General features: G+C 37.2%; 1 protein-coding gene and 1 long non-coding RNA gene across 6 annotated transcripts in view; one reads left to right on the top strand and one right to left on the bottom strand.

The window, feature by feature from the left end:
• LOC129746801 (protein outspread) overlaps positions 1 to 13,823 on the top strand; it is a 609,098-nt gene that overhangs the window by 523,332 nt on the left and 71,943 nt on the right. For 4 of the 5 annotated variants that reach the window (XM_055740680.1, XM_055740684.1, XM_055740682.1 and 1 more), the window contains one exon: positions 2,382 to 2,504. The exons of the other annotated variant lie outside the window; for it this stretch is intronic. In XM_055740680.1, the coding sequence (XP_055596655.1) occupies positions 2,382 to 2,504 (123 nt within the window). The remainder of the gene's footprint in view (positions 1 to 2,381; positions 2,505 to 13,823) is intronic. 5 annotated transcript variants of the gene reach the window in all.
• Positions 576 to 1,533, bottom strand: LOC129746805 (uncharacterized). Its single transcript, XR_008737376.1, has 3 exons — positions 1,436 to 1,533; positions 914 to 1,157; positions 576 to 801 (listed from the first exon to the last, which is right to left on the bottom strand). It is a non-coding gene; the product is annotated as an uncharacterized LOC129746805 (long non-coding RNA).

A 13,823-nucleotide genomic window follows, 5' to 3' on the forward strand; every position in this document is an offset into this window, starting at 1 on the left:
TTCCACGTTTCCTAAAGCTCTTTTTGGAATTCCAAATTTTGTGGCAGCTGCTTTTAATGGGACGCCTTTAGTTTGCATGGAATTAAGATCATTCTTAATATCCTCTTCCGAATATTGTAGAACCCTCTGGTCTTCCTTATATAATTTCGAACCATAATCGAAACCGAGTTCTAAAAAGAGCGATACATTATGAAAAAAGGTGCGTTTTCACTTACCCCGGTAGTTCGTTTGCCTTTATTCACAGTACGAGATGACAAGAGCTATCATAATTTTCATTATTGTCCGGATACTCAGAAGATTTATCAGCAAATTTCTACTCCAATTTGAATATCAACCCGAGATACTCACCTTACAACAAAAAAGTGGATTTTTAAACCTTTTTTATAGCCAAAATTTCGAAAATTAAGACAGTCATTTTAAGTATTGTACGTACTTGGAATAATATATAAACAATCAGTCCCTTGTTTTCGATGTCTGGTATCATAAAAGTTTTGTTTATCTCTATTAGATCGTTAAGTTACGTCAATAAACAGTTTCGTATAGAAGAAATATTTTATACATTTTTAGGGCCGAAAAAAGTTGAGCGTTTGCACTTGAACCGAGTTTGCACTTACCCCGGTGTACCGTAATTGATTAATGTGGGTTATCGGAATCAATTCGACGAACAATTTGCTGGAGTGTCTTTTCTCGTTTCCTCAGAAATTCACGATGACACCGCACCGCACCGACTGGACTAAACATCACGTTAGGGTATTGCTTCCCACTTGGAGGACTGTTATCGAAAACCGCGCATAAAAGCATCTAAATAAATGGTAAATCGGCTTACTTTGGACCACTGACTTCAACAACATCACATCTAACAGAAGTCTGATGGAAAGTTGCGAGTTTCTTAAACAACAACTGGTCGACTTACCTTTAAGGGGAAAAAATAACGCGCAACAATGTTGCACCTCCGATTAAAATGATATCGCGTATTTCACGTGCTGGAGGATGCATTGTGTTCCTCCGTATGGATGCTTCTGTTGAGAAATGAATCCTTGAATTCCGTAGCCTGTTTTAAAATATGGACCTTTTCCGGACTATTTCCAGTCTTTATTCAAGTTTTAGTCTTGGACTTGTACTAGTAACCATTCACTCAGGAACTTTCATTTATGTACCTGTAAAAAGAAGAAGAGAAAATCATGAACGAAATGTAATTTAGGCATAGCACTGAAGTGAAATCTGATAGTTTAACTGAGGAATTATTCTAACATATCCATAGATACATAGGAATTCTATAGTTGGGGTAAGACTAAATTTAAGTCGATCTAGGCGTATTTAAATCAATTGCAAAGCTAACGTTATCATCGTAACAATGCGGTTAAATCTCCTGGTCACTGGCAATTTCCACTTTTTTTTTAATTTTCACTCTCCTGGAAGATCAAGAAGTATTTACACAAGATGCACCGTTTGAATTCAACATCTTCTATTGTAATCCGACGTAATCCGGCTCAAGTAAGCTTATTGTTGGTTTGAAGTGAAACAAAGCTGCTTTGACTGCCAAAGCCCACAAATCTGCCATAATCACATTATACACAAACGAAGTTACCAACAAAAGTCTATTCAATGCCTACTTCAATCACCACCAGAGGTGCCAGGTGGTTTTGTCAAAAATCAGGACACCGCCGAGACTAAAATCAGGATTTTTCAGGACACCACTAAATTGGTGAAAACAACATGCAGTTCTGACTAAATTGCACAACTAAAGGTGAAATATAGGCACTCATGACGCCTGGAATTATGCAAACGAAGTGAAAATAACCTTGGCTGGACTGTAGTAAATATCGAAAAACACTATTTAAATATCATTAGAACCGAAGAATATTATTGCTTAATTTGGTTAAACTATTTTATTTAAAATTTGTTTGATGTTCTCATCATTTTACAATACATTTAGTTATAAATTAGATATTTTTAAAAAATCAGGACAAATCAGGACATTTTAAGGCCATTTTTTAAAAATCAGGACAATTCAAGCGTTTTTGAAAAATCAGGACGGCCTCTCGAAAATCAGGACAAATCCTGATAAATCAGGACACCTGACACCCCTGATCACCACGCTCTTTTAATGCCTTCCATTCTTGTTTTTTACTTTATTTTCATGCACACTTCCTCCACGAAAATTCTCTGTCGCGCGGCACAAACGAAAACAAAATTCAACAACCGCACCCTGTTCGACCAAAATAAACGCCAAATAAAATGCACGAAACAAACATCACACCAAAAAAAAATGTTCCACACACAACAATGCACTCTCAAATGATTCCCGGCACGGCGGCGGTTTCGTTCGAACAAAAAATAAAAATAACTGAAACAACAAAAATATCCTACACCAACGACAGTCTACAGCGATCAGCCCGTTTCGTCGAAATCACCACCCACGAGAGATAAATTGCACCCCGAGGGCAAGGCCCAGGCACGCATCCGGAATCGCAATCGATCATCGTTGGATGCGACCGACTCAGGTAAATACGGGGGGAATTTAAAGGAAAAACATTCGCGCCATCTCTGGACGCACGGTTTACTAAATAATGTTGGTTCTATACGCAGGTTTGAAGATTTTAGTAAAAATACTTGCATTTGATGACACTTGACACTTGACAATAATTTTGCCAAAAGATGATGAAGTTATCTACACTGTCTTTTGCTCAGTTCATTCAAAATAAATTGTACATGAATTAAGAATCGTATTAGAAGTCCAAGCCGATGACCAGTAGGGCGAGTTGAAATTTTGTATGAAAAATGTTTTGTTCACATGCAATAGAAATGAAACTCCAGTATATGGTGCAAACTGGAATATTCTCTGGCATTTTGAAATTCGAAAAAAAAAAATCAATTCGACAAAACCCAGTGTATCCTTTTCTTTCAAAATTCAGTATGAAGAATTAAAATGCAAAATCGAAATTCGAATAAATATACAAAAAATGAAGGACAAAAAGCAAATCTTATAAATTAATTCATGGGACAAAGTTTAGATAAATGACCTTAATCGTTTTTCCTATAAGTGTGAACTTTACGCCGTTTACGATGCATCTTATCATCACAAGAAGATGGTTAAAACAGGTTCTATTCAAGCCTAAATAAATGCATTCGATCCTTCTTGATCCGAAATTATCAGCCTGCTTCCGGGCAGACAACGAGCTGAGCTGAGCTCAAACTTCTGCTGAATAATTCCGAACCAGCTCCCCGACAATTGTGCGCATGTGCTACCTATAAACTTTCCGCTTAATAATAATTACGTACAAATTTAATTAAAATTAATGGATTTAATAAAACGCAAAGTTTATGGTGAGCTCGTTTTCTGTCAGATGACGCGCGCTTGGTTAGGTGGTTTCATATCGCTCCGAGGATGATCTTCCTCTGCCAAAGTAACAATCTGGAAGCCGAGGAAAATTGCGCTGGACCACGGTTCTCCAATAAAAATCGACATGCGGCCAGCAGCGTCTAGCCCCTTCATTTAGCATTGATCGACAGTCAGACCAGACTTTTTCCCTACAAAGCAAAGCCTCGATCGATCCTTACCATGCAGCTTAGCTGGAGATGGTTAAGTTAAACTTAATTTCAAAACGATCATCCTGCCCAGAAAATGTCCAGCGGGTGATTGTGTTTGTATTGATCAAATTAAGTACAGTCCTCTGCCTGGCTGACAGAGATGCCCTGACGATTCAACCTATCTGGCTGGACATAGATAGGGGTGTGGTTCTGTCACAACTGCCAGTATCCACAACACGAAAGCGCACGATCATGGGCGTCCCTGGTCGCTTAGCTATTTAGGCTAATGCGGGATTCTTGGAATTTATTTAGTTACACATATCTACTAAATTCTACTTAAGACTTAAGAATACCTACATCTTTCAAAGGTATAATGGATAGCATCTTAATTGCACTAATACTAACACCACCAGTCCACAAAATGGGTTTTATCTTGATCGAATCAATTATAAACAATTCTATCAAAATATGAATCTCATTTGGATAACTCTAAGGCAACTTTCAAAGACCTTGATATGTGAAACGTTATGAAAAAATGCAATTGTTGAATAAATAATCAAATAATAATTCGAAAACAGACCATAAACATTTTGTACATTTGCCCAAAAAACTGATCTGGGTTTTTGCAAGAAATTAAAACTGCTGTTTTTTTACGTTTCGGCTTACTAAATTTCAGCCGCCCTCATATAAAAAAAGAAAGTTATTTGGCCGCAAGTTTTCTTAACGGTCGTCGCTTGAAAATATTGAAAATTCCGGTAGGTTGATGGAACCAAACTAATAGACACTTATTGCGGTACAAATTCAACTCATCATCTGAAACACCTCTAAGTCGCGAATGCCATAAAGATGGTAAAACGACTATAATCGAAACAAAAAAAAAAAAATCTGAAACACCTCCATTAGACTAAGTATTCGGTATAACGTATACCAATTCAATTCTCTAGTTTTCAGCTAAGAGGTCATTCAAACCTTCTCTTTGAATATAAGTCTCTAGTTTTCGCTTAATATTTATGCCTTAACAACGTGTAAGCTTTAGATCCTCGTCTTGTCGTTATTTCCCGTTTATATATTTTTAAAAAGATTTATCCTTTTATTAAGGTTTATGGCATATCGGCAAATTCTTATTCTAATAAGATATTAATTTAGACAGAAATGAATGTATTGATAAGTGGAAAGGTCGAGGAAAGCTCGAGGGTTTTGCACTGACAAATCATGTCACACATTACTGTGTGAAATTTCACACACCATCGAGATAAGTATAACCGCACATTAAATATGTGAAGGTTCTAGCTAAGCGGTCGGGAAACCGGGGTAAATTACCCCAAATGGGGTAAAAGTGAAATTCTTGGGGATAACAGTGAATATTTTGTGAGTGAAAAGTGTATATTTTCAGTTTGCAATTTCATGAATTCGTTGGTGCGTAACATGAAGATGCTGAAAAAATTTCGATTTCGTTTTTTGCTCTTCGTCATGGGGTAATATCAACTTAAATAAAAATGTTTTGGGGTAATGATTAAAAAAGTTCCCCGACCTCTGTTCTAGCTGCACAATGGAATATGAAAATCCAGTTTTTCATCAATAACTTTGGTCCCCTTCGGCCGATTTCTTTTGAATATGGTTTTTCTCGAGGCCTAAATTATGACAAATATTTCATTTGAATACTGCATTTCAATTTGAGTAATCACTGATCACTAATCGTACTGCCATAGCCAGAACTTATGTCTGATCCCGAAGAATAATAAAAAAGTTTTATTATTCTTCTTGTCTTTGTTCATGTTTGTCGCAGCAAGCCGTGCTCGGGAACGTAGGGGGAAGTGTTCCTAAATGCGCATATTGGGTAATATGCGCATACACCCGATTGACGTTATGGCTGGAGATTCATCATATCTAATCAGTGCAGTTTAAGAGTAATACGCTTTTAACACATGGCATGAAAAAATTAAATTGTTGTATAAAGTCGAAAAAATTTAAAAATTCAAACAAGATTTTTGTCAGTTTTGTTCTAATATATTGAACTTTAATTATCGTGCGTACAGATTCTGTGAACAAAAATTTTAATGGTTTTTCTTTCTTATCCATCTGGAAATCGGAAATTCAACAAATTAAAGCTTTTGGCAAAGTTGTAAATGATAAGATATTGGAATAAGAGACTGGTTCTGAATGCCCATATCAAGGCAGGTTAAATGCCTATATTAAGAAAAATATATTAGTCTTATAAACTTTTTACTTTTTATCATTTAAACATTGAATCTACGCTCAAATCACGATCTTACAGCGAAAAAAGAAGAACTTTATACTGATCCGATTGAAATACGATATGAACAAAATATTACCATGAAATATGGCCATATGGCATACTTAACTATGTTTCATGCAAAAGAACTAGTGATGTAAAAAATTTCATCAAAATTTCAGCCTTGACGTATGCTTAACATCCGTTTCTACCATTTTCAATTAAATAATATCAAAATATTGCAAGTGTTAATGAAATATAGCTAAAAATATAAATATGCGCATTTAGCCTGCCAGTTTCGGAAATCGGCTAATTTGACTTCTTATATTATAAAATTAATTTCACAAAAACTGTAAGAGATTTTAACAGAAAAATTGCTCTGATGTATGTAAAACAGATGTCCGCTATTGTGTATATTGTTTTCAGACTCCTATCTATTGGAATATGGGAGAAAATAAGTGCTTTCCTTAATATGCGCATATAACCCGCCTCTCCCCTACGTGTTTTTTTCGACGTCACTTTTTTCCATCCGTTTTTTTGCGAATATAAACTTTGAAAATGGCTTAACTTAACAACTGAGATGCAGAGGAAAAATGTTCGCAAATTGTTCGAGAAATTTAGAAGGAAAATAAGTGCAATTATTTCAAATAGAGATTTCAACCGCTAGCTGCTGTGCTATCATCAGAATTCAAATGTTAACGGAATGTAAAAGTGATTTTAATGCCGCATGTGTGTCTTTTTAAAACAAAATTACGATGTATGTTTTTTTGTGAGAGCAAAACGGCCGGAAGTGTTGTTTAAATAAATGAGTCTGTGACAAGAAAAAAGGCACACATTTAGTGTGGTGGAAAATTTCTGCTTTAAAATGTCCAGTTAAAATATTCGAATGAATACCGCGAAAAATAAGTTAATTATTAACAATACAAAGAAAGTTGTGAGCGACAGGGAAATGACGTTTTTTCACGTTCCTAATTTTCTTCAGTTTATTTGAAAATAGTGAAAATTTGTAGAAATAAGGTGTAATTTATTGTGCGTGGATTGGACATAGTTTTTCGAAAAGTGGTCAGTTGGTTCCACATCTCAGAATGGCCCCCATGAATTCAGCTGAGTACATCACAAAATTGGTGAGCTAGTTCCATTGTTTTTGTATTTATTTGTTTATTTTTGTATTTATTTGTATATCATAAAATTCTGTTTAGAAGTCGAAAGCTTTTATCAAAAAATTAACATCAATAATAGAAATGTACTGTTACTGACGTGTGATATTTCCAATGCATGATAGAATTTTTATTTAAAGAAAAAATTGTACACAAATTACGATTTCACTAAAAGAGTAAGCTTTTTAAAATTGTAAGTCTTGATTAATTATGAGTTTACCTTCAAAAGACTTAATTGCACGAGTAAAACATATTAAGGATACTTATCTTTGGGCAGCAGGAGACGTGTTAAGAGAGACGTTTAAATTGAAAACTAAAAGTTTTCTTTTCCCTAAATCAAACACAAAGCCTTTCTAGGTATTTAAAACGACGATTTTTCTTCATGTGCAAATGTGCAATAATCGATGAAATTTTTAATCGCTAGGACATTTTTAGGTTAACTCCCTCTCCCGTGAATTGCTGAACGTCCAGCAGCTATTCTCCCAGACCTACCATTCGTCACCATCCCTGAATCACTTCCTTTGTCAACACTCCCCCACAAACTCGGCAGAAGTATTCAATCACAGCAATCCACCAAACACAAGGCATCACCAAGGCAGAAAAACACACAATTTTTAGAAGCATTCGAAACAACAACAACGCTTCGTACAGAAAGGAAATTTTTCTTCCAATACAACTTTCTCAAACACAATTATGATTTATTTATTTATTAGTCTTCGAAATAAATATTGTTTCGCACAGACTTATTATTCTAAGAGATGCCTTAACCTATTTTTAAATAACTGCTTAGACATACCAAAATCAAAAATTCTAGCGCACTCATTAAAATAACGGTTACATGTGTCTATTGGATTGTAGTAGCCATACGTGGTTCGATGAGATGGAATCCAAAGAAGCATTTGATTCCGCAGCGGGCGTGTAGGAGCATACAAATTAATGCAATCCAGGAGATCGTTGTTTTCAATATTGCCGCTCAGTAAGTCGAATGTGAATAAACACTGCAGAAACTTCCTTCTACGGGATAGCGTTTCAAGATGAATCAGGTTACATCGATGTTCATAGGGAGTCCTGACTTCGGGATTCCAGTTAAGTTTCCGAAGAGCAAAGCGAACAAACGCTCGCTGGACTCCTTCGAGAGATTGACTCAAAGTCAGTTGGAACGGGGCCCAAACTGGTGCTGCGTATTCAATTATACTTCTGACGATCGAACAATAAAGTGTTTTAAGTGCATACACGTCGTTGAAATGAATTGTGTTGCGACGGAGGAAACCTAGCATGGCATAAGCCTTCGCGGTTATTGTAGTGATATGCGTGTGAAATCTCAACCGTCTATCGAAGGTAACACCGAGGTCCTTAATTGTGTCAACAGTTTCAAGAACGGTATCACCCATTGTGTAGTTATACTGATGCACTTTACGGGGGTTCTTGATAAACTCATTGTTTTGCACTTTTCAACGTTCACCAACATTCCATTCAAACCGCACCATCTCATAACAACGTCGAGATCATTCTGCAACATGATGCTGTCCAGCAGTGATGTAATTTGTCGGAAAAGCTTTAGGTCGTCTGCATAAAATAGTTTATGCGACGTCAGCATGTCACACAAATCGTTGACGAACAGTATGAATATTAACGGCCCAAGATGACTGCCTTGGGGAGCACCGGATGGTATCAAAAACTTCGAAGAGCAGAAAGAGTTGACTCTAACATAGGCCAAGCGGGAGTTCAAATACGAGGCGAGCCACTTTGTGATCCACTCAGGAAGTCCAAGGTGTCTAAGTTTGTCTATTACCAGTATGTGAGGAACGCAGTTAAAAGCTTTGGAGAAATCGATGTATACAGTTTGCACTTGCTGACGTTTTTCGAGTTTTGGTACCACAAAATTTGTAAATGCCATAAAGTTTGAGGTTGTTGAGCGTTTTTTCATGAACCCATGTTGAGCGCCATCAATTAACTGAGCTATGGACGGATATATAGCATCGTACACTAGAGATTCAAGTACTTTCGCAAAACAGTTAAGGATTGAAATCGGACGGTAGTTTTCGACGAAATGTGCACTGCCGCTTTTATGCACAGGTGTGATCGACGCTATTTTCCACGCCTGCGGGAAAATTCCAGATGACAGGGACATATTAAAAATCCTTGTTAGAGGTATCGCTATTGCGGAGGCACAGTTTTTTACGAACACCGGTGGCAAATTGTCAGGTCCTGGTCCTTTCGAAACATTTACTGCTATAAGGGCATTATAAACGTCAACGTTGTATGACGGTAAAGATTCAAGTGATGCAGTTGATAAAAAAATTAGTCTTTAAATTCTATATCTTCAAATTTAAAAAACACTCTTTCAGGACATACGTAACTGAACATGAGATTCGAAAAATAACATTCACAATCGCGGGGCAGTGTTTTCGCCTTTGATCCCTAGGTGCTAAGTTTAACAAACAATATTGAAACACGCCTTCTTTTTCAGCGATAATCTATGAGTACAACACAAAATACTTGATTCTCTTCATTCAATGTTGTAATCAGGCACATGAATAAACATGTGTCCGAAGGTTTTTTTTAGTATTTTCATATGAACAATTAGAATTTTAGAAATTTTTCACGAAAGCGACGTAAAAAACGCGTGCGTTCCGAACCGATCATCGCCTACTTCTCCGAAGACTGCATTTCAATTTTTGTAAAGATAAAAAAGTTATTAGGCTTCAAAAATGGGCTATCTTTTTTAAGGGTGATATTTAATACTGCGTCAAAATGTTCGACGCAGGGCCCATTTTTGAAGCCTAATAACTTTTTATCTTAACTCGAATCGAAATGCTGTGCTGGGATAAAAAATTTGTTATAATTTAGGCTTTGAGAAAAACCGTATTCAAAAGAAATCGGTAGAAGGGGACCAAAGTTATAGATGAAAAACTGGATTTTCATGTTCCTCCCGAACAAAATGTCTCCAAATCCCATAAAAACTTCAGGCTCGTTGAGCGACCCCTTCCCGTGCTCCGATCTGGTCCAAATTTGGCATGAGATCTTGTACTAGGCCTAGGGTAAATTTTAGCCTGCAGTGCATAACTTTTTCAAAAGTCGGGTCATTTAGGGCACTTTACTGCACATCAATGTAAAACCGGGGACTGAGATAAATGGAGAAGATAAGTCAAAGATCACACGAATTGTGTTGGTCACCCACAATGTCTTAGAGTTAACTAAACAAACTGAAATATAGAATGGGGCGTCAAGCTCTGTAATACCATGCCAAAATTTTGTTATGACTTTGTCTTATCATGTCACCTAGTGTGATAACTTGAACAGGAATGTTACTGTTGGTTAAAATTTGTCACACCACGTGCACATTTTGCATGTCAATTGTTTCACTGACCTATCAGTTTTAACATCAATTATTAATTATATCATCAATCAGTATGACCGACGCTACTGATCGCGTGTGCTTTCTTGCCCGTGAAGAGACTACCGTGGCGACAGCAAAAGTACCTAGCTAGTACCTACCTACCCGACTGTTACCGCTAGATCATCATCATCATCATCATCACCATCACCATCTTTACTTATTGCCCTCAGGCAGCGGATATGCGTGACCTGGAGGATTTCGAGACGCCGCGCCGTGTATTCCTTTCTTAGTCAGGGTACCGATACGATGCTGTAATTGCCGCACTATTATCACTTATCAAAAGAGATGGAAAGAGAGATCGATAAACTCGCATCCTTCAAAGCGAAACGAAGATGCAAAATGAACAGCACAACCTCAACTCTCCCGAGGGTGTGCTATCTTGATCATAAACAAGTCTTTGATCCTTCTATTTAAACGGCCTGTGATGAAAATATGATTTAATAAATATATTGTTTATAAATTATTATCATTAATATTGAAAGATAAACTATAATTAGATAAAACGAAACCAAGGTTTATGAACCGTTTATCTCTAGTGCAGTTTTGTGCGTATTTTTCAATATTCCAAGCAAACGCATCTTGTAGTTGAAATAAGTGCGTGAGTATAACTCGCACAGTTTTCTATGACTCTTGTTAAAAATTGGTAGAATCTTTGACACTTGTAGAACATTTTGAAAATTTAACCATGGAAAATGTTTTCAAGATCTTTGGATGTATTTTATTTCTACAACACTGTTTCTATTTTGGCCGTATGTGATAGAAGTCGAACTGTTTTTGCATCAAAGCATGCGAAAAAAAAGAACTAGTGTTGTTAAAAAAAATTGGCGGCCACAGATCCAATACAATAAAAAACTTTGGTTCAATAACTAGTGATTTTATTGCGCCTTGATCTTACACTGTATCAAAAAATTGTCCATACAGCACGTACCTTGAAATCCAAAAAATCAAAAAGTGCACTTTTTCAGTCAATAAAAATACTACAAATACATCATTCGCTGCAGAAACTAGTCCTTTTTGTAGATCAGTATTAAAAATGCGTATGAATTAAACCTTAAAAATAATCCAATTCATTTGGTATAGAAAGTCCCAAAAACGTTGTCAAAAAATTGTCCGTACACTGAGGACTTTGTCAAATATTTGTCAAGTAAACAGTTATGTGTCAGTCTGTCAAACGCAGAAACGTCAGTTGAATCTCAGTAAAGACAAATCCAGTGGTCGGAGCGATAAAAACGGTAAAATTAACTTTATTTAGCATAAATCAGTAGATTTCATCAATTTGTGGATTAAATTAACAGGAAAATGTCTGTTCCTCACAAAAAAATACCCGTTGACATCTGGAAACTGATTATTGCCCTGAAGAATGACGGTAAAAGCTTGTCTGAAATTACAAGTATAGTAAAACGGCCACGATCGTCGGTTCAGTATGTCCTTCAGAACTTTAAGAAGACTAACTCCCTGGAGACTACTCGTATAAGCTGATGGTTGGTTTGATCGTATTTTCGGGTCAGAACCAAACAATCATAACAATATATTCCTGTAGACGCGTAATATGACTGATAAATCCACTTATTTTTCTCCGTGAACGAATGCCAAGTTTCCGGTGCCATTTGCGCTGAAAGCACCCCACACCATTTCATGGCCACCACCGTTCTTAACTGTCGGTCGTAAATTTTTCGGATCTCATTCAGTATTTGGATTACGCCGTACTCTTACATGTCCGTCAGATCCAAAAAATATTAAATTTGCTTTCGTCAGTGAACATGACGTTCTGCCAGAACTCTTCGGGTTCCAGGACATACTTTTGAGCGTATTCCAGCCGCTATTTCTTATTCATAGCAGATATAGACGGCTTCCTACGAGCAACACGACCTCGGTATTTTTTCTCATGAAGTGTGTTCCGTACAGTTTGAGGATTAACCTGTAAGTATTCAAAATTCTTCAGGCTGTCAGCTAGTTTCGGGGCACTGATTTAAGGATTCTGACTGATTTCCCTGACAATAATGCGATGGTGACGATCCGTAAGCTTCATTTTGCGGCCTCTTCCTGGAGTAGTCTCCAGGGAGTTAGTCTTCTTAAAGTTCTGAATGACATACTGAACCGACGATCGTGGCCGTTTTAGTATACCTTCAATTTCGGACAAGCTTTTAACCGTCATTCTTCAGGTCAACAATCAGTTTCCGGATGTCAACGGGTATTTTTTGTGAGGAGCAGACATTTTCTTGTTAATTTTTGTGGATTTAATCAACAGGAAAATGTGTGCTTCTCAGAAAAAAAAAAATACCCGTTGACACCCGGAAACACGAAAATCTACTGATTTATGTTAAATAAAGTTCATTTATCGCTCAGACCACTGGAAATTGTCTTTCCTGAGATTTAACTGACGATTCTGCGTTTGAAAAACTGACACATAACTGTTTACTTGACAAATATTTGACAAAGGGGCCTCAGTGTACGGACAGTTTTTTGACGTCGTTTTTGAGACTTGTGTATATTTTGGAAGTTTTCAATAAACGCTTATTAACATCTAGGGTTTTTCCGTCAAGTTTGGAAGAAAAATTTATGAAATAAAACTCAATATCATTCAAATTTCTCCACTCCGACAAGACGATCCTAGCTAAGCTTATCCCGCATAGTCGGCAAATGTTTCCTCCCCATGCCAATCTCGTTGCAAATGTGCGTGGGAATGTGGGAATCGAAAAATCTTAATAATACGGCGCCCGAGATAGCTTATGGTCTGCGTGATCGTGATTCATGGCCCAAGCCCTTGATTGGAAGCTGTTGGCAAATAGCAGACCTTTCGTCGGCTTTCTGCTCGGGCCCTTCGGGATGTTTTACCACGACACCCGGCCATCCCGGAACGGACTAGGTTGGTGAAGGATCCATCGATGATTTCCCAAACTCCACCGACAACGTCAACCGGTCAGCCTGTCGGCGCATATTTATGTGGTGTTCCTCGACGAGTAATTGGGTTCGCGGGAATAAAGATCTATTTCAAGGACAAAAATCTTCGTAGTCGTGCTAGTTGAAATGAAACTAAAGGCGGTAAATCGTTGGCCATCGAACAAGCGAGCCTCCCAGCAGCGCAGCGTGGCGAAAAAAGCGTGCATAAACTTTTACATATGATGATGCAAACGAGCTATCATCATCGTAGTTATTATCATAAATATAGCAACGGATCGTTCGTGATGATGAATGTGCTCACAACGTTAGCGCTGGGACTTCTTAATGTTCTCGAATGGGTATTTTTAAGACGTTACCATCTTGGCTTGGCTATAGATTATTTTCGCAAAAAAACATGAAAATGTTCACATCACGCACCCACTTTTCACCTCGAAGCAGAAAAAAACCATCCAGAACAGACTACATATTCAGCATAGGTTATATCACTTGAGATTAATGTAATATTTGTTTCTATGATCGGGGATGTAGAAAATTGCAACGTTATGTCTGTTTGGCTGAGAAGTTATGGCAAATTCAGTTTGCTGCTGGAGCTCATTCTGAG

This window comes from Uranotaenia lowii, chromosome 2 (assembly GCF_029784155.1).
Source record: "Uranotaenia lowii strain MFRU-FL chromosome 2, ASM2978415v1, whole genome shotgun sequence".
Taxonomy (NCBI): domain Eukaryota; kingdom Metazoa; phylum Arthropoda; class Insecta; order Diptera; family Culicidae; genus Uranotaenia; species Uranotaenia lowii.